The following is a 19,416-nucleotide window of genomic DNA, read 5'->3' on the forward strand; positions in this document are numbered from 1 at the left end:
CCCGAGGAACAACGGGGCAGCAGAGAGAAACACTCAGGTAAGCGTAATGGCTCTTGTGGTTTATGTGTTACAATAATAATTAAAAGTAATTTTGTTGTCAGCTTTTATTGTGTTTTTCGTATTATTTTATTACATTTTACGCAAACACAGACACACATAGGCAAAATTTTATTACGTCATGCCTCATTATTATGTGCAATAAAACAATAACAGAACATTTACAGATCAACTTTTTTTTGAATATTCAACGAGATCCTTTAATTAAATTTAGCTAAGGTCATTCACTTTTTTCATTGATGACAAAAATTACTTTTTTACCTTCAATGTTGCATGAGAAACGAGAAAAATCGTTAATGAAGTGTCAATCATCCTTTTGCTTCTCGTTCATTGTGAACGGAAATAAAGAAAAATCATCAACAAATATTTTTGGATGACGTCAAAAAAATCGAAAGCTGCGAATGAAAATGAATAACGGGCAAAAATTAAACCGATTATCATTCATCATGTTAACAAAGCAAAAATATTTGATGCTGAAATGTTAATAAATTTGAATAAAAGGAAGGTATTTTGAATTTTGACAAGTGAACAAGAGTAAAACATTAGGACAAATTCCGGCGAAAAACATCACAACCAGAAGTTTCCTTTGAATTATTCATTTTAAACTGACCAGAAAGTCGTTTTTTATGTAAATTTGTGAGAGTAAATTTTGCATTTTTGATTTGTTTTTCAGAATCGAGTTGTTTTCCGGGATTTTATCTTTTTTTTTTGTTCAACTAAAATGAGACAAACAATTTTTTCCATGTAAAAAAATTTTGCTATAAAATTTATTTAATTTTCTTTCAGATTCAGGATTTTTGGAATTTTTCATCCATTTTTTGCCAAATTTTTAATCGACCTTCAAATGGATCGACCTTGACTTCCAATTTTTCTCCAATATCCAAGTAATTGAAGGAATTTTTTTCGACTTTTGACCAATTAACGTTCAAAAGACTGTCGGTAGATGGCGTTGGATTCTCATGTTTTGCGAAATTTGCCCACATTTTAACCATTCGAGCTCTCGTAACAAATGCTGGATTATCTTGCGTCATTTTTGGCGCAAATCTTGCCATCGGGAAGAGATAAGGGACGTCATCTCCATGAATAACGCCCTCATAGTCCTTGAGCTTCTTCTTGATCTTATTGATACTCAAGTCGCCTGAGAAAGAAAAGACATAAAAGTAAATTGGAGACTTTTGATGTTCGAGATGGTGACAAACGCTGCTATAAGGCCCGTAATTCCATTGGGAATCGGAAACGTATTTGACGTAATCCGTGACATTTCGAATTGGTTCGTTGTTGAAATATACACGATAGATGTCGTTGAGGATTTCTTTGGCAACTGCGGAGTTTGGATCGACATTCCAATTGTTCGGGAGTAAATGTTCGGGCTCATCATTCAAAATCCCGAAGAGACATGCGTTATTTTGCCATTCAGAGACAGCGTACAAGCCTTCAGCGCTGTTCACGCCAACAATCATCGGGATATCTGGATGAACGTTTTTGCGTAAAAGGTTTGTAGGAGACTCAGGTAAGATACGAGGTTCGAGAGAATCTTCAGGTTCAATGCAAGGAGAAAATGCAAGCGGGAGTTTTCCATTGGGGATTTCACGATTGATCCATGAAGGTACATTTTGTGCTAAAATTACGGCGTCAGTTCGTTTAAGCTCATGAACAAGTTGCTCCGTTGTCTTATATTTGATATTCAAGTATCTCGCGAGTTCAGAAGCTCTTTCTAAAGGTTTTGGCTGCAAGAAACACGAACTCAAAGCTGATGTTCCTGATTGTAAAATTGCCTTTTGAAAGAGCCCGCGATTCATTGGAGACAAAAGCAACGAATGGATCATCATTGCACCGCCTGATTCTCCAAAAAGTGTAATTTTTTCAGAATCTCCTCCAAAAGCTCCAATGTTATCTTTAACCCATTCACAAGCCATTGCAATGTCTTTTAATCCATAATTGCCTTGCGAATGTTTATCCTCTGTTCCAAGAAAACCTAAAACGCCGAGACGATAGTTAAAAGTTACAACTATGACATCTTCGTTCACGAGCAATTCAGGACTAAAGTAATCCGCATCGCCAGATCCGAAACTAAATGCACCGCCATGTACCCAAACCATCACAGGCAATGGACCTTCACGTTTTGTCGGCGTATAAACGTTTAAAAAGAGACAATCTTCATCGCCGACAACTTTTGAGGGATTACTCGGTAACTTTTGGATGCAAACATTCCCGTGTTTTGTTGCCTTTTGACTTCCAATCCATCCGCTATGAGGCACGGGAGCTTTGAAACGTAATTCTTCGACGGGAGGTTTGCCATACGGAATGCCTTTCCACGATAAATATTCATTGGCAAGTATTTCTCCGCGTAATTTTTCACCTTCAACTTTGCCATTGTGCTTTAATGTAACACTCAAATGACTTGCGTGTCTCACTTTGCCACTAAATATCACATTTTTGAACTTTTGTAAATGCCTGAGAGACATTTTGCAGTCTACACTGATCGAAGGTTCGTCGTAAAGTACGAAATTTGTTCGACTTTATTACTATCGCATCGCAACAATGTAAAAAATGATTACAGGTAATTTTTTATTTATGCTGATGATAGGCATCTTATCAGTATAAACAAAAATTTGAGTGAATTTTGAGAGTATAACAGAACTCATTGCAGCTGTGATGTATAACTCTAATTCAAATCAAAATTCAAATTTAATCAGTTGGATCGAAGATTAGATAATTTTTGGCTATAAAAGCAATGCACAGAATAGAAAAAATCTGTAGTTGGTAAAGATGGATCAAGTCATTAAACAAATTTTATTAACTTTTTTGCTCATTAATTTGCTTCAATGGTCAATTGGAGCTCCATTTTCCGATGAGCCCATTGTTGAATTGAATCATGGAGGACTTGTTCAAGGAAGTGTTCGTCATTCGAATCTTTCTTTCATTACATATTACTCCTTCAAAGGTATGAATTTTTTTGTTGCAATTAAAACTTATCAAAATTGAGATTTGAAGGTTAAGAAAAAATCAAGCAAAATTTTTTTATTCGTTTAAAGGTATTCCGTATGCTGAACCTCCTGTTGGAGATTTGAGACTTCGAGGAACTCTTCCGCACAAAGGTTGGAATGGAATTCGTGATGCTTCGAAACACGGAGAAGTTTGTTTGCAACTCGCTCGTGATGGATCGAATGCAGTTTTAGGATCTGAAGATTGCTTAACACTTGCGGTTTATACTCCAAAAGTCGTTAATGAGCCAAAGTATGCAGTTATGGTCTACATTAATGGCGGAGGCTTTTTGTACGGAAACGGAAATGAAGAAGATTTGAATCCAGATTTGTTAGTAGCAGAAGAAATAGTTGTTGTAAAAATAAATTATCGTGTTGGTTTCCTCGGATTTTTGTCGACAAATGACAAAAACATACCCGGAAACTATGGCTTGAAAGATGTTTTGGAAGCTTTGAGATGGATTCAAGCAAATATAAAACGATTTGGCGGAGATCCATCGAGAGTTACGCTCTTTGGAAACTCCAGCGGCGGAATGATGGTACATATATTAACTTTGTCTTCCTTATCCAAAGGACTTATTCACAGAGCAATTCCGCAATCAGGAATTGCTTTTGCTTATTCAGGCATTCAACGTAATGCACGAAATCGTACTTTCCAAATGATGAATTTAATGAATATTACTTTTGATACAACGGAAGATCTTATTGTTAAATTGCGAAAAATTGAAGATCCAAGTATTTTTGTGTTACCAACTCCTGACACAATGGATCCTATGGATTTTCCGAAGATGAAAGGTGAAGTATTTTATGCGCCAGTTATTGAGCCAAAAGATTCTAAAGAACCTCAAGTGTTAACTGATGAACCGGAAAATATAATAAGAAATGGAAAAGCTTTGGATATTCCTCAAATAATTTCAATCACGAGCGAGGAAGTGTTATCTTCAGCTCTCGAGTATGAATATTTTCCCGGATTATCTGATCTTTTTGAACAACATCCGGAAAACTTCTTTCCTCTTGGATGGAAAATGCAACCAAACTCAACTGAAGCTACAGAATTCATGGAGAGAATACGAAATTTGTACTTTGACGGAAAGCAAATTGAAGATGTTTATGACTACATTCATTTCGCTTCTGATTTATGTTTTAACTATCCCGCATACAAAACAGCTCGTATTCATGTTGAAAGTCAAAGTAATCCAATTTACTTCTCAGTCTTTGGATTTTATGGCGATTTGAGTTCATACAAGAAGAAAAATAATTTGGATAAATATGAAGGAGTTTGTCACGCGGATGAGTTACCTTATCTCTTTCCAAGCCCGAAATTTCCAGAAGTTACGCCCGATAATCTTGCGTTCAAGGTTAGAGCTCGTACAGTTCGTCTTTGGGCTAATTTTGCAAAAACAGGAAATCCAACGCCCAAATTCGATGAATTGGTAAAAGTTGCTTGGCCAAGAATGATGAAAAATTATTACTATTTTGCGGAACACAATGAAGATATGTACATTAAAATGAATCCATTTGGGCAAAGATTAGTTGAATGGTGGGATATGGATCACAAATTCAACTACATTTAGATTAAATCTGTTGTTTTGATTTAAAAACAATTACAAAAAACATGTGCTTATCTATTGTTTTTTTTTTTGGTTTACGTTAGATTTGGTATCAATAAATTTCCGTGAATCGACATGCGATAAGATTAAATCAGTTATTTAATAGCAAGTCAGAGTATTTTTTGCTCAGTTACGACCATGGCATTGACCAAATACGTTCTGATTGCTCTAATTCTCGTGAATTTATTGAATTATTTGACTGCTCTTCCAGCAGTTGATGATCCAATCGTTACATTAAGTCATGGAGGCAAAGTACGAGGTTCAATAACCTTTTCCAACTACACACGGAAGGAGTATCTATCGTTCAAAGGCATTCCTTATGCTGAACCTCCAACTGGAAAATTGAGATTTAAAGCTACTGTACCGCATAATGGTTGGGATGGAATTCGTGATGCTACTCAACACGGCGCTATTTGTCTTCAACCTGGCTATGATAGTGACGAAATAGTTGGTTCTGAAGATTGTTTATTCTTGAATGTTTTTGTTCCAAACAACAATTTCAACAACGAAAAACTTCCCGTTATGATTTACATTCACGGAGGTGCTTTTCACGGAGGATCGGGCAACGAAGATAAGCAAAATCCTGAATTCTTGCTTGGCGAAGACGTCATTGTTGTACAAATCAATTATCGTTTGAGCTTTTTGGGATTCTTCTCAACAGCAGATCGAAGTGCTCCGGGAAATTATGGATTAAAAGACTCTTTGGAAGCACTGAGATGGGTTCAAAGTAACATTGAAGCTTTTGGCGGCGATAAAGACAAAGTTACGGTCTTCGGGGAATCAGCAGGAGGAATGATAATAAATTACCTTAAATTATCTCCTTTGTCAAAAGGACTTTTTCATCGAGCTATAACCGAATCTGGTTCAATTATGGGATCAGCACTTAGTTTTCAATCGTATCCAAGAACTTACGCTTTTCAAATTGCAAAGGAAATGAACATTACATTCGAAAATTCTGAAGATTTAGTTCGACAATTGATGGAAATCGAAGATGCTCGTATCTTTGTGAAATATTCTCCTGAATGGATTCGAGATTTTCAAATTCCAATGGGAAAGACAGGATTAGTTTTTGCTCCATCTGTCGAACCAGAAGATTCTGACGAACCACGTGTGCTTCCCGATACTCCATTGAACTTGTATTTGAAAGGAGATTTCTTGGATATTCCGCATATCATCATGTTGATGAGTGAAGAGCATTTAATGAGCGCCCGTCAACTTGAGGAATTCCCTGAATTATTTGAACACATCGAACAAAATCAAGAAGTATTGTTACCTTTAACGTGGAATATTCGTCCCAATACACTTGAAGCTGACGAGTATCTAAGAACGATTAACGCTTTATACTTCAATAACGAACCAATCAAAAACATTTACGATTATCTTCACTTCGCTTCTGATAGTTTATGGAATTTTGGATCTTACAAAGCAGCACGACTACAAGTTACGCGTCAAAAATCGCCTGTATATTTTGCTGTATTTTCATTCTCAGGTGACTTGAGTTATTTCAAAATTTCGGGAGGATTGAAAGATTTTATTGGAGCAGGACATGCTGATGATTTGCCATACATATTTACGACCGAATACTTCCCAAAGGTAACTGAAGATAATCCATCGTACAAAGTTCGAGCACGAACGGTTAAAATTTGGACTAATTTTGCAAAATATGGAGATCCAACACCCGTTTTGGATGAATTAGTAAATGTCAAATGGGAGCCTATGCGAGATGGATTCTTCTCGTTCATGAATATGTCAACTGAAATGCATCTTGAAAGAGATCCCTTTGGAGATCGCATGAAAGTGTGGTATGAAATGGATCGAAGATTTAATTAATTTCGTTTCATATATCTTCATAAAGATTCAAATAAATTTGAAAAGGTTCAAATTAAAATAAAATTCAAGAATTTATTCGACAATTTTACATGCCTCGTCGTAATCTTCGCGCAACACAATATTACTCATCGCTTTGCCAAAGTTCGTTAACGAACACGGATGATCACAGCCCGGTATTTGTATCTCTTTGGGGAATTTATCCTCACTATTGTAGTAGTAAACGATACGTACTTCCATATCGTCACGATACAAGTAACTATGATGCAATTCAATCACAAGTGTCGCCGCATAATCGGGTTTACGTGATGTCTCTTCGAGTATGCCCATGGCATGCATGATGTTTACCAATGTAACATCATGTCCCGAGTAGATAAATATCGAGCGATTAGGCGAGAGTAGTCCATTACGTTTTTTAATCATTTTGTCAAGAATGTCCGTAAACAAGGCGCCTCCTTTGATTTTTTTCATGTACGGTGTTTCAGTGAAGAGCGTATAGCTTCGTAAAGTTGCCGGATACATGCGATCGGGGAAAATTTGTTCAGTCCAATCGGGCAATTCTAATCCAGATTCCTTCTCAACGTCTAACGTGTTATAAAGCAATTCAACATCAAGTACTCTACTGATATTAAGTCCCGTATTTCGTGACAACATTCGATACAAATTTTCATTTTTTTGATTCATTTCGACAATATCTGAAGGCGGATTCAAATACAACTGCTTCAAAGTCTCATCGTATTTCGGGCAAGGTTTTTTCATGGCAATCAACGTATCTTGATCGCGAGGTAAAACACTAACAGCTGCTGGTTGCCATGGAATTGGCAAGGGGTTATTTGTCTCCAAAGGCGGCATAAATCCAGCGAGGAAACTTTGGGCACTCATTATGGCACGTTCAGCTGAACTACTTTGAACTTTCATGTTTTCCTGCGAATATAAGCCATTTTCCTCAAAAAGTCGATAATAACGAACATTTAAGTTTTTGCCGAGATTATACATTTGCTTAATGCCCTTTTTGTTCAAGGCACCCAAACCTCCGGGCCAATTATAATTCAAATACGGATCATTCGGGTAACTTTCCGTTGGATTTCGAGCTCCGTGACGAAAAACAACGCCAACCATACGAATCGTTCGCATCGCTTCCTCGTCATTTGTGTCTCCGAACACGAGATAAGCGAACATAAAAGCACACAACGCCGCTAAAAAATAAGAAAAATATTTTTACTTGTTCAAAGGAATTTTTAAAATTTTATACTTACTACCGAGAATCAGTACAGTCATTGTCACTCCGCGCTTTTCTTTTGAAAAATAACTGTTCATCGTGCAATTCTCGTCATTTAACAGGAAAAAAATTAATGTTTAAACAGCAAAAATTATATAATTATTTTAATTCTTGTTTTTTTACGTTCAATGTTTACCTTTTTTGTCTGAGTGACGTTCGAACATATGATCGAGTACCGGGAGCTACAAATCTTTTATACGTGATCGAGGCGGCGGATGATTTGAAATACATAGTTCAATGAACGTTGGTTTTATTGACAAAAATAAATAAATATTTTTAATTAGGTCAAGAAGAAAATGTTTTCAACTAATTTTTAATTTGCAAACAACTTGAAAACTATAAAAAATTAAAAAAAGAAATCATTAGGGAGAAGAAAATATTATTTCCAAACTTTTATTACTAACTAATAAAAGAAAGAAAAGCCAAACATTTTCATTTCAGGCAAAAAGTAGAAAAAAAATAATAATCGTAAACATCGAACAAAAGCAGGACAAAAATATTTTCGTTCATTAGTGTCCCTCTAATAAAAAAAAATCGCAAGAAAGAAGGAAACGGACAAACTAAAACTTTTTGGCAATATCATTAAAATGTTCAAGAGACTTCTGTTTATTTTGCTCAATACGTGCTCTGTGAATCGAAAATTGGTTATTTTTAGCTTATTTTTTATTTATATATTTTAAAAAAATTAAATTATATAATTAATGATATTAAATATTTATTTAATAAAATAAAAAATTATTCTTTAATATTATTTAATTAATAATTTAAATAAAAAATTAATTAAAAAAATTAAAAAATTGATTTGGAAAAAAAAAATATTTTAATTAAAGATAAAATTAATGAGATATGAGAATGAATTAAATTAAAATATAATTAAATCAATTAAAAATTTAAAATATTATTTAAAAAAAAAATAATGTTTAAATTGAATATTTTTAATTAAAAATAATTAATTGAAACGGTGTAATTAATTAAAAAAAATAATTAAAAAATTAAAATTAATTTTAAAAAATATAATTTAATTTAATAGGTGAAATTTTTCTAAAATTAATTTTAACAAAAAAAAAAAAGAAATAAAATAAAATAAAATAAATAAGTAAATAAAAAGAAAATAAATTAAATTAAAAAAAAAATGTAAAACTCACAACTTTTCACTCCGCAGTGCAAACAAAAAGTAAGCAGTGTGCTCAAAAACAGGAAAAAAGGGTCAAAGTTTGTCATAAACTTTAAAATTTAATGTCTTTCTGTCGCTACACTCGAAAATGATAATGTACTTGCAGCTAGCTTAGAAGCTCCTATGTACTTAGCTATCGATTGCCAAATAAATTTATGCTACTTGACTTCCAGCTGCTGTTTTTATCTCGATGTCTGTTTGCTGCACTAATGAGTGGTTGGCACAGGAGATAAAAGAAAATCATTCAGACATTAAAAAAATTTTTTTCCGAGAGATAATGAGAAAAATTTTTAAGGCTGAAATAAAATGTTTTGTTTCAAACGAGAATTTTCTCCTGAAGAAAAAAAAATAAAAAGTAAGATAATTTCAATTAATGTTGATTTACCATTAAATACACACACACAACAATGAATTTTAATGTTGACTCGGCAAATCACGTTTTTCTGTAGGCAAAATCAAAACAAATATCACAGAGGCAATCATGGCAATTATGATGGCGGCGTAGCATGCGAGGCGACATAAAATTCTCATGTCGTAATTGTTGTTAATGACTGTTGTAATTATTTCAATAATTATGTGAGCAAACGTTCGTTATGAATAAACATGTGTAAAAAGTTGTGTTTTTCGCTCGGAGCCTCGTTTGTGGGAAAAAATTTTCGATTTTAATTTAACAAATGACAAGACGTCTCCATTTTGCGTGTGACATCGAGGCGTGTTTACTCAACTCCGTAATTAAAATCCTCCGAAACGATATTTCTTTTAATCTTTTTCAATTATGTTACGACTTATCCTCAAACCTACTGTCAAAAGCACACACTCGTTCGAGCCACGTAAATCCTTAATTATCATTTTATGTTTACTTTTTAAGTCTCTATAAAATTTATTTTTACTTTCTCTCGCAAAACGCTCACAAAAGAACAATTTAATAATAACACTGATTTTAATTTTCTCAAATAATAATAGAAAATATTCACTTTTCACAGTCTCATCTTCGCATCTCGGTACGTTCGTTCGCTCGACATTATTATTTTCTGATTGTCATTGTTTCAAAATGTTTCTTTTGCTGTATTTATCTTTCAGAGCATTCGTTTTGACTGTAGGTTGGATAATGACTGTGAGTATGGGAAAAATTTTTCTGGAGTTTATCATCTCGAGAGGAGACACGAACAAGAGCAACGAATTTACATTTTTGATAAATTATTAATTATACACTTTGTTAATTTTATTTGAATTTTCTATGATCATTTTTTGGGGAAAAATTTTCCTCTTTGTATGTGGGAAAAATTTCATAGACATTTGTAAATGTTTTTTTTTCTGAGTAAATGAACTTTTGTTAAAATATTTTATTTTTATTACATTTGAGATTTTTATTTTATTTTATTATTTTTTTTTTTTTTTGAAAAGAGAGTTTTGTAAAAATATTTTTATTTTTAAATTTTTCTTATGATCTAATTTTCAAAAATAATTTAAAAAAAAATAATTTAATTTAAAATAAATTAAATTAAATTTAAAATAAAATTAATTTTTTTTTTTTATTAAATTAAATGAATTAAAATTATTTTTTTTAACAAAATTAAAATTTTAAGTAAAATTAATTAATATATAAAATTTAATTTTTTTAAGATAAATTTTACTTTCAAAAATAAAATTAATAAATAAAAAAATTAAATGAAAATTTTTTTAGTTTGAAAATTTAAATTATTTTAAAATTAAATTAAATTTTTAAATTAGAATAAATTTATTGAAAATTGTTTTTTCATGGAAATTGTAAAAGTGTAATTGTAAACAAGTAAAATTGTAAACATTAAGTATATTATTAAATATTTTTTAATGTTGCAAATTTTTTTGAAAAAAATATTTTAATTATTTATTTTATTTAAATTATTTTTTTTATAGAAAAAATTTTTATTTTTATTAAATTTTTCTTGTGAAAATAAAAAAATATTAAATTTAAATATTTTTTTAACTTAAAAAAAAAAATAAATAAATTATAAATAAAAATATTAAAAAAAAAATAAATAAAATTAATTTTTTTTAATACAGTTAAATTAATCAAAATTAAATTTTTAAATAAAAATTAATAAAAATTTGATTTAATTATAAAAATTACAAAAAAGTTTAAAAAATAAAAATTTTTCTATAAAAATTAAATTAAATGTAATATTAATATTTAATTTAAATATTTTTTAAAATAAATTTTTAACAAAAAAAAAATATTTAATAATTCGCATCATGTTTCTTTAGAAATTTTTTAGAGCGAAAATATTTCTTTAACAGTTTCCATGAAAAAACAATTTTCTCAGTAATCTGTCAACATAAAAAATAAATAAAAAGTTGTTTCCAACAAATTTAAATATTTAACCAAAAAACGGTTTTCACGATAAAAATTGCAAGCGAAAATTCCCAAAAATAATATTCTTAAAATAACTTGAACGTATTTGAATAATTTTAATCTCTTTCCAATTTTTCTGTCTCGTCATCAATTTTTTTTAAATTTTTGTTCAACTAGTTTTTTTTTCCAAAATTTTCGAATAAAAATAACTTTTTAATCAACCACAAGAGCACAAAAAAATAAAAGTTGGAGTCAAACTAAATTAAAACATTGAAATTGAATGCTTGACTGAGAGAGTTGAATTAATGTTGAATGAACAAATGCACAAAAAGTTGAACAAGTTTCAACTAAAAATTTATTTTATTTAATATTTTAATGAAATGCGTTTCATGCACGAAGATTGAATGAAAGCCATTCAGAGAGAAACAAGTTGGAAAATTACTTTTTTTCTCTATTATTATAATTTGTTTTGACATGAAAATTAATTGAACTAATTCCTCACAAAAATGTTTTCAAATAAAATAAAACCGGGATGGCTTATCATAATATCGTTAGAAATTAATGTGAAAAATGCTGAACCATAAAATATGAAATTAATTTTGGATTTTGCGATATTTTAACATTAATAATAACAATGTTGTTGATGTTTATTTTTAATGACGCGCCAACTGACATGCAGGTCACGAGAACTATTTAACGCGTACGTGACAGCGTGTCGAGTGCCGTGACATATCAATTAGGGTATTAGCGCCATTTAAATAGATGGATAATAAATGAAAGGTTTAAATCGGGTTTCACGCATGAAAAAGAATGCGGAAAACAATTTCCTTTGGCAAGTTGGTAAAAGTACTTTGTGCAAAGGATTCTCTTTAACCCAGAAGATACGAAACTGGATACATGTGTAAAAGAGTATGTATAACAAAGGAAAGTCAATTAAAATTAATATTATAACAAGAAAAGACAGGTAGGGTAGAAACGTAAAGGATATCCCACTTTTCTCCTGTTTCTGAGTTGATTTCAATTTATCTTCGTTTTATTTTTAGTTTGCCTTGCTTCCATTTTCATCTTTCGTATACATGATTCCAGAATATTATGAATTTGTGTCTGTGGGAAATTGATGTTTCGCAACTGAAACAAATATATAAAAAAATTAATATTTTTTGTTATGTGAATTTTTATAAGAAATTATATTAAAAATACCAAATATTATTTCTAAATAAAATAAAATAAATAAAAAATAAACTAACATATGGTTTTCTAACTAAAAATTTTTTTTTTTTTTTGAAAATTTATTAATTTTTTTTATTTGAGATTTTATTTTTTTTTACAAAAGAAAAAATATTTTTAGATTTTAATTTATTTCCTTTTAATGACCTAAAGTATTATTTTAATTTAAAAAAATAATTAAGAAACTTTTTAAAAATTAAATAAAAAAAAATATTTTAAATATTTAATTAAAAACTAAATTTCATGAAAATCAATAATTAAAATTTTAAATAAAATAAATAAATTAGTAAATAATTAAAATTCTTAAAAAATGGAAATGAATGAACGAAATTATTTAAGAAAAAATAATATTTTAAATTTTTAGATCTTAGATCTTAATCTTAATTAAATTAAAGATTTTTCATTAAATTAAAAAATTAAGTAAATTAAAAAAAAAAAATTATTTTCAAGAAAAAAGAATCTTGATTTTTTTTCTTGAAAACATATTTTTTATTAATTTTTCGATATTATTCAAATTTTAAAATAAAAAATAAATAAATTAATTATAACATTTATAAGAAAATATTATAAAATGAGAAAAATTTTTTTTTTCAAAAATTAAATTTTAAAAAAATTGAGAATGAATTTAAATTTTTTAATTAATTAAAAAAAAATATATGAATAATAAATAAATAAAATAATAAATAAAATTTTAAAAAAGTAATTAAATAATATTTAATTAATTAATAATTAATTAAATTAATTAATAACCTAATTAAAAATTAAAATTCTTGAAAAAATTAATAAATTTTTGAAAATTTAGATTTATTTAAACAAAAAAATTAAATGAATTAAAATATTTTTTTAAATTTAATATAAATTATTGAAATTTTCATTTCAATTTCTTCAATTTGACGTTAAATTTCTTAAAAAATAAAAAAATCCGAAACACGAATTCCTCACACTTTCTCTGAATGTGTTATGAACAAAATTGATCGTTTACATTTAAGACAAAATAGTCTCCTGATAATATGAAATGCTGTAATGATACTGTTATTGGGAGCTATATTAAAATCAATTTGTTCAATCATTCACTTTCCTGTCGTCTTCTTCGTCGATGTCTTTTGCTTTGTGTGCTTTTGTGCTACCAAAAGCCAAGTTGGACAGCATAACTCAAACAACTATTCAACATTATATCCAGAGGCATTGCAAAATGATTATCATCATTACTGTTTTATACTCTCCGAGGGAATTCAGAATTTCAATTTTGCCGTGTTTGTCAAAAGCCAAGGAGCAAAGGAAAAAATCATTTTCAACAGATTCCTTTTTATTCTTCCTCGTCGACGATTAAATGACCTTTGAGACTATCTATGGCGAAATTTGATAAACCAGCAAAATTGATGTCAATCTGTTGCCATGTGAGCATAATTCGACTAAATTCGACGAGCGTCGTAATTCGGAATCGCATTTGTCACATTTTCATCATCATCGTCGCAGTTGTCATCTAACTCGTTTTTGGTCACGGTTGCTGCTTAATGGAAAAACATATTATGAGCAAATGTTACCATTTAATTACTGTTATGATTGTCGATGCGCTGTCGTCGCCTCGGATAGAGTTGCAAGGTGTGTGTGTGTGTTAGTTTTCATTGTTGTTTCATGACTTGTGTTGTCATCACGTGTGCGATCAGAATGGAGTCTCGCTTTGTGTTTGTGGTTTTGTGCGCGCGTTCCGTTACGTATATGGCGCTATAAAAGTCAACGAGCATGCAGAGAGAGATACTGTTGTCGGCATACAAATTTAATTAAATACCACAAAATAGACCTTTTTGATTACTTTTAGCTAAATTAATGTTGATACAAATTGGAGTTTTGTTGCTATATTTTTTTGGAAAGGAAGGCGACAGACTTTCATGAAGTATTTTTGATTGATTGTTCTTTTGGGATGTTTGACCTTGGCATTGAGACATTTTGTAAGTCGGCCCATTTTGAGGATTTTTTTACATTCTGAAAAAAATAAAAAAAAAATATTAAAAAAAATATTTAAAAATAATATTTTTTTAAAATTAAAAAGTTTTTGTCTGCTTGCAAAAAAAAAAATTATGAAAAAACAATATTTAAAATTTTAAGATTTTCTATTAATTTTAAAAAAATTATTAAATCAAAAAAACATCTGAAAAATATAAAAAAATAAAAGTATTAAAAAAAAGTTAGGTAAATTAAAATTTAAAAATGAATGATTTTAACCAAAAGTTTATATTAAAATGTTAATATAAAAAATTTTTCTTAAAAAAATTTAAACAAATTTTTTTTCTTGAAAATGATTTTTTTAAAATTATTTTAATTATTTTTTTTTATTTAATTATTTTAAATTATAATTAATTTTTAAAATTATTTCTTTAGTTTAATATTATTCAAATTTAAAAAAAATAATTAAAAAAAAAAAATAAAAAAAATTATAAACATTAATATATTTAATTAAATGAAAATATTTCTGGAAAATTTATATTTCTTAAAATTTTAATTTTTTTATATTTTAAAGAAATATTAATAAATAAATAATAATAAAAAAAATTAAAATAATGAAAAAAAAAATATTAAAAAAATAGTTTATGATTTAATCAAAAAAAGAAAATATATTTGCATATTGATTTATATATTTTAATTTGATATTTATTTTTTTATATATTTTCTAGTATTTTTTTAAATATTTAAGATTTTAATAAAAAATAATTTTTTTTCAATTTCAAATTACGAAAAAATATTCGTAAATAAATTTGGAAAAAAAAAATTAAAAAAAATTAAAAAAAAAGTTAACTTGAAAAATTAACGAATTTTTTGAACGAATACTTTTTAATTTAATTTGATTTATTTTTTATCTTTAGAATATTTTAATGTTTAATATTTGAATTAAAAATTTAAATTTAATTTTTTTTTTAAATTTTAAATTACGAAAAAAAATTAAAAAATATTTTAAAATAAATTTATAAAAAATCTAAAATTAGGTAATTTTAAAAATTTCGAAAAATGAACAAAATTAAATTTTAACGAATACTTTTTAATTTTTTTTTCCAACTTGAACTTGACCAACAAACCCATTAAAATTACCTTTCATACCCAAAAAAAACTGAACCTTACACGAGTTTCTTAATCTTAAATAAATTTTCTGCCTCTTTTTTCCTCAAATCTTGCCTCAACGTGGTTAAAAACTTCCATAACCTCATTATCGTTGCCGTGCTTTGTCTTATCATTAACCATAATTTCCCGTCCTTCCAATATTTTTCCTCCTTTTTTTTCCTTTGCTGCCAATATTAACAGATACACGTGCCGCAATTCCTGTACCGAAAAATTTTCGTCTCCATTTTGTTCCTTTTTCAATTTTAATCTAATTTGTAAAGTTTCTAAAATATTTTTTTTTTTACTTTTTTTTCATAGCCTCTTCTCACTTACTTTTTTACGTCTTTTCTAAAAAAAAATGTAAAAAAAGAGTAACTCCATTAAATCTGTGCCACAACTCACCTTTTAATAGATTTTCTTACGAAAAAAGCAAAAAATCTGAGCAATCACGATGATATCGGGTTCGGGCCCAGAAGTTTCGTTGAAGGATGATGAAAAAAAAACGTAAACTTTGCCGTGTTAAAAAGTTTTCCTTAAACCGTTTTATGTCCCATTGCAAGTTCACGTTGGTGGTCATACGACAACGGCACAATGATAATAACATTTTATATTATCTTGTTAAATTATAAACGTGATATTTTCATTTAACTTATATCTCTTGTGGCGCGCGCTGCCTCTTCGTTGCATCGAAATCATTAAATTTGGGAAAAAAATCGTGTTTGCGTGTGTGGAAGTGCATATCATTTCCCCATAAAATAAATGTGTTGTATGAAAGTTAGCAATTTTTTTCATCGTTCGAGAGCAAAAAATAGAGAGAAAGCATGATAACGACAAAATAAATATTCAAGCCATTTAGTTGCAGTTTTGTATGTAGGGCAATTTGAGGCAATGCATGAATTACGGGCCAGCAAGCAAAAAAAAAGTGCGGTAATGCTTTAATTGAATGCTCACGGGAAAACTTCTCTCTGCAACACTAAATTAATTTTCATCATCATTTCCAGTCACATTTCAAGGATTTTTTTACATCCCTCGTCGTCGCTCGTCGGCAAAAAGAGAAAAGACAAAAGTAAAAGGAGCGTATCTTAAATGCATTAGCAAACAAAATCTTCAAGTTATACGTTTTTTTCGTCGTTTTTCTGCTGCGCCTCGGTATTTTGTGTGCACACTGCATTTTTATGGGAGTTTAAGTAAACGAGAAAATGGAACGACTAAAGGGAAATGAAAGACAAACAAATATACGGTATGTACCAAAACTAAACTAAATCTGTCACTAAATAGAGCAAAAGTTTCTTGTTGACTGTTTTTGATTTAGTTAAGTGAGTTTTTCTCCCGTTTTCTTCATTTTTATTAAATATTTATGTATACGGATGAAGTAAAAGTAGAAGAAAAAGTGGGATTTTTCTGCATTTTTAAATGATTTTGCTTTTGTTTCACGTTTTGGAAGAGCATTTTTTGCATGAAAATTAAAAAAAAATATCAAAAGTAAGTTTGTCTTTCTGAACAGTAAAAATTCATAAAAAATGCAAAAGTTAAGAAAAATAAAATTTATTTTTTTTTGTAAAAATAAATAATATAAAAATAAAATAAATGTTCAATGATTCAAAATTTAAAATTTAATTTTTTTAAAATTCATTTAAAAAAATTACAAAAAAAAAATAAATAAAAAAATCGTGAAATTTGATTATATTTGCAAAAAAATACAGAAAGTATAATTTAAAAAATAAATAAAAAAATTTTTTTTTAAAATTTTGATGTTTAAAAAAAATAAATTTAAAAATTAATTTAAAATAATTGAATAAAAATTATAATTAATTTACATAATAATTTGCAATTTAAAAAAAAATCAAAAAAATTTAAAATTATAAAAAATTATTTAAAAATTTTTTTTTTAACTTTGATAATTTTAAAATTATTTAAAAATTAATAAAAAAAAAATAAAAAAAATATGGATTTAATTATTATTTGCAAAAAATAAAAATTTTATTTAATTAAAACAAATTTAAAATTGAAAATTAAATTATAATTTAATTTTAAAAAATTTTTAAATATTTTTTTAAACTTTTAGATAAAGTTAAAAATATTTAATTAAAATTAAAAAAATTGAAATTGTTTTTTAAAAAAATTAAAATTTAATATTTGACAAAAAATAACTTTTAAAAATTTTACATAAAAAAATAATAATTGAATTTTTTTTTTAAAAATATTATTAAATTATTTTCATTAAATATTTTATTTAAAAATATCATTGTTAAAAATTAAAAATTGATTTATTTTAAAAAAATAATTATTAAATTAATTTTCAAAATTTTTATTTAAAAATTTAAAATGTTAACTTTTTATAAAAATAATTAAATAATTAATTTTTTTTTAAAATTTATTAATTCAAAAAATCATATAAATTTGATTTAAAAAAAATTAAATTTTTAAATAAATATATTTTTAATTTCCTTTAATTTTTTTTGTATTGTATTTTTTTATATTCAAAATGCGCTCTTTTTAGATTTTTAAAATTATTTTTCTAATATTCAACATTATTAAAAAAAAGAAAACGTTTCTCAAGACAAAAGTTTTTGCATGTGTTTCACTTCTCAGTTTTTTCTCCTGTTTTATTATTAATTTTAAAATAAAAAAAAAATACAAATTCTTGATGCATCTGTGCACAACTCAACACACACGAACAAAACAGCTTGCGAACAAAAAAAAAAAATAAAAACGTCATGAATAAGTTTCCATTCATGTAAAAATGCTACTTATTCCTACTTATTTTTTTTTGTTCGCTCTCCTTTCTGTTCCTCATTCATTTCTGTGTGCCGATCTTTTTCCGTTCCAGTCAATTGTAGATGCAAAGTTATTTGCAATTTATTTAATACTTATTGGATTTACGATAACGATGACTGCTTTTTTTTTGCTGCTCGACGCTCCCCAAGCTTCGAAATGTGTGTGCGAAGGCATGATGGCGGAAAGAATAGCAAACACTTGACTTTTCTATTCATTTTCTATAAATATCTATTGTATTTTAATATATATCGATATGAAGTCACACACACGAGCAAGAATTTCAATTCAAAATGGTTTTTCTGTGGCTTCGAGCAACAAAAAAAAGTACAGCATGAGCAAAATATGCGTCGCATTCTGAGAAACGATGCACTCCCGGCGAGACAAGTAATATTTTTTTCACATATTTGACCATCAAAGCAAATTTTTATTATGTTTGCTCAACTTTTTCTTTTTCTGACTTGCGAAAAATGTATCGAGATTTTTATTAAATTTTTATTTTTTTTTTTGAGATATTCGAAGGCATGCGTCAGTTGGATCATCATTTTATAAAAGTAGAACGTCTGGGTCAACATGATTTAAATTTTTTTTTCATCAAAGAAGAATTTTGTTGCATTGAATAAACATTGAGGACTGTTTGTTTTTTATTTTTATCTCAAATGACAAGTAAATTGAAATCTATTGAGGGGTGGATTCAATTTTCATCGTTAAATAAGTGATTTTTTTGTTTCTTTTTATTAAATTGGGTGAAATCAATTTGAATTGATTTTTCTTTTTTTTTTTTAATAAAATGAAATATTTTCTGATTTTTTATTTAAAGTATTTCTTGAAATTTTAAATTAATTTTAAATATATTTTTTTTTATAAATTCAAAATATTTTAAAATAAAATTAAAAATATATTTTTTTTAATTTTAATTTTATTTTATTTAAAATTAATTAGTTTTTTACTTTTGAATAATTTTTTAAAAATATTTTAAAATTTTTTATCAATACCACAAAATTAAAATAATTTTCATTTTTTTTGTTTTATTTATATTTAATTAAATAATTAATTAT

General features: G+C 27.6%; 4 protein-coding genes across 4 annotated transcripts; 2 read left to right on the forward strand and 2 right to left on the reverse strand.

The window, feature by feature from the left end:
• Positions 1–797: 797 nt before the first annotated feature.
• On the reverse strand, positions 798–2,627 carry LOC134837045 (juvenile hormone esterase-like). The gene has a single exon (XM_063852357.1). The coding sequence runs from the start codon at positions 2,520–2,522 to the stop codon at positions 846–848; it is 1,677 nt and encodes a 558-aa protein (XP_063708427.1). The 5' UTR covers positions 2,523–2,627; the 3' UTR covers positions 798–845.
• Positions 2,628–2,826: 199 nt separating this feature from the next.
• Positions 2,827–4,615, forward strand: LOC134837867 (juvenile hormone esterase-like). Its single transcript, XM_063853258.1, has 2 exons — positions 2,827–3,001; positions 3,093–4,615. Exons 1-2 carry the CDS (start codon positions 2,827–2,829, stop codon positions 4,613–4,615), a joined length of 1,698 nt encoding a protein of 565 aa, XP_063709328.1.
• A 406-nt stretch (positions 4,616–5,021) lies between these two features.
• LOC134835381 (juvenile hormone esterase-like) lies at positions 5,022–6,541 on the forward strand. The gene has a single exon (XM_063850261.1). It carries the CDS (start codon positions 5,174–5,176, stop codon positions 6,479–6,481), a length of 1,308 nt encoding a protein of 435 aa, XP_063706331.1. The 5' UTR covers positions 5,022–5,173; the 3' UTR covers positions 6,482–6,541.
• Positions 6,528–7,895, reverse strand: LOC134835392 (venom acid phosphatase Acph-1). Its single transcript, XM_063850272.1, has 2 exons — positions 7,735–7,895; positions 6,528–7,674 (listed from the first exon to the last, which is right to left on the reverse strand). The coding sequence occupies exons 1-2, from the start codon at positions 7,793–7,795 to the stop codon at positions 6,554–6,556; spliced, it is 1,182 nt and encodes a 393-aa protein (XP_063706342.1). The 5' UTR covers positions 7,796–7,895; the 3' UTR covers positions 6,528–6,553.
• Positions 7,896–19,416: the final 11,521 nt, after the last annotated feature.

The sequence above is a fragment of the Culicoides brevitarsis genome, chromosome 1 (assembly GCF_036172545.1).
Source record: "Culicoides brevitarsis isolate CSIRO-B50_1 chromosome 1, AGI_CSIRO_Cbre_v1, whole genome shotgun sequence".
Lineage (NCBI taxonomy): Eukaryota > Metazoa > Arthropoda > Insecta > Diptera > Ceratopogonidae > Culicoides > Culicoides brevitarsis.

Coding starts and splice junctions, on each gene's coding strand:
- LOC134835392 (XM_063850272.1), bottom strand. CDS start 7,795: ATGAACAGTTATTTTTCAAAAGAAAAGCGCGGAGTGACAATGACTGTA. Junction 7,675..7,734: donor GACTGTACTGATTCTCGGTA/GTAAGTATAAAA, acceptor CTTATTTTTTAG/CGGCGTTGTGTGCTTTTATG.
- LOC134837045 (XM_063852357.1), bottom strand. CDS start 2,522: ATGTCTCTCAGGCATTTACAAAAGTTCAAAAATGTGATATTTAGTGGC.
- LOC134835381 (XM_063850261.1), top strand. CDS start 5,174: ATGATTTACATTCACGGAGGTGCTTTTCACGGAGGATCGGGCAACGAA.
- LOC134837867 (XM_063853258.1), top strand. CDS start 2,827: ATGGATCAAGTCATTAAACAAATTTTATTAACTTTTTTGCTCATTAAT. Junction 3,002..3,092: donor TACATATTACTCCTTCAAAG/GTATGAATTTTT, acceptor ATTCGTTTAAAG/GTATTCCGTATGCTGAACCT.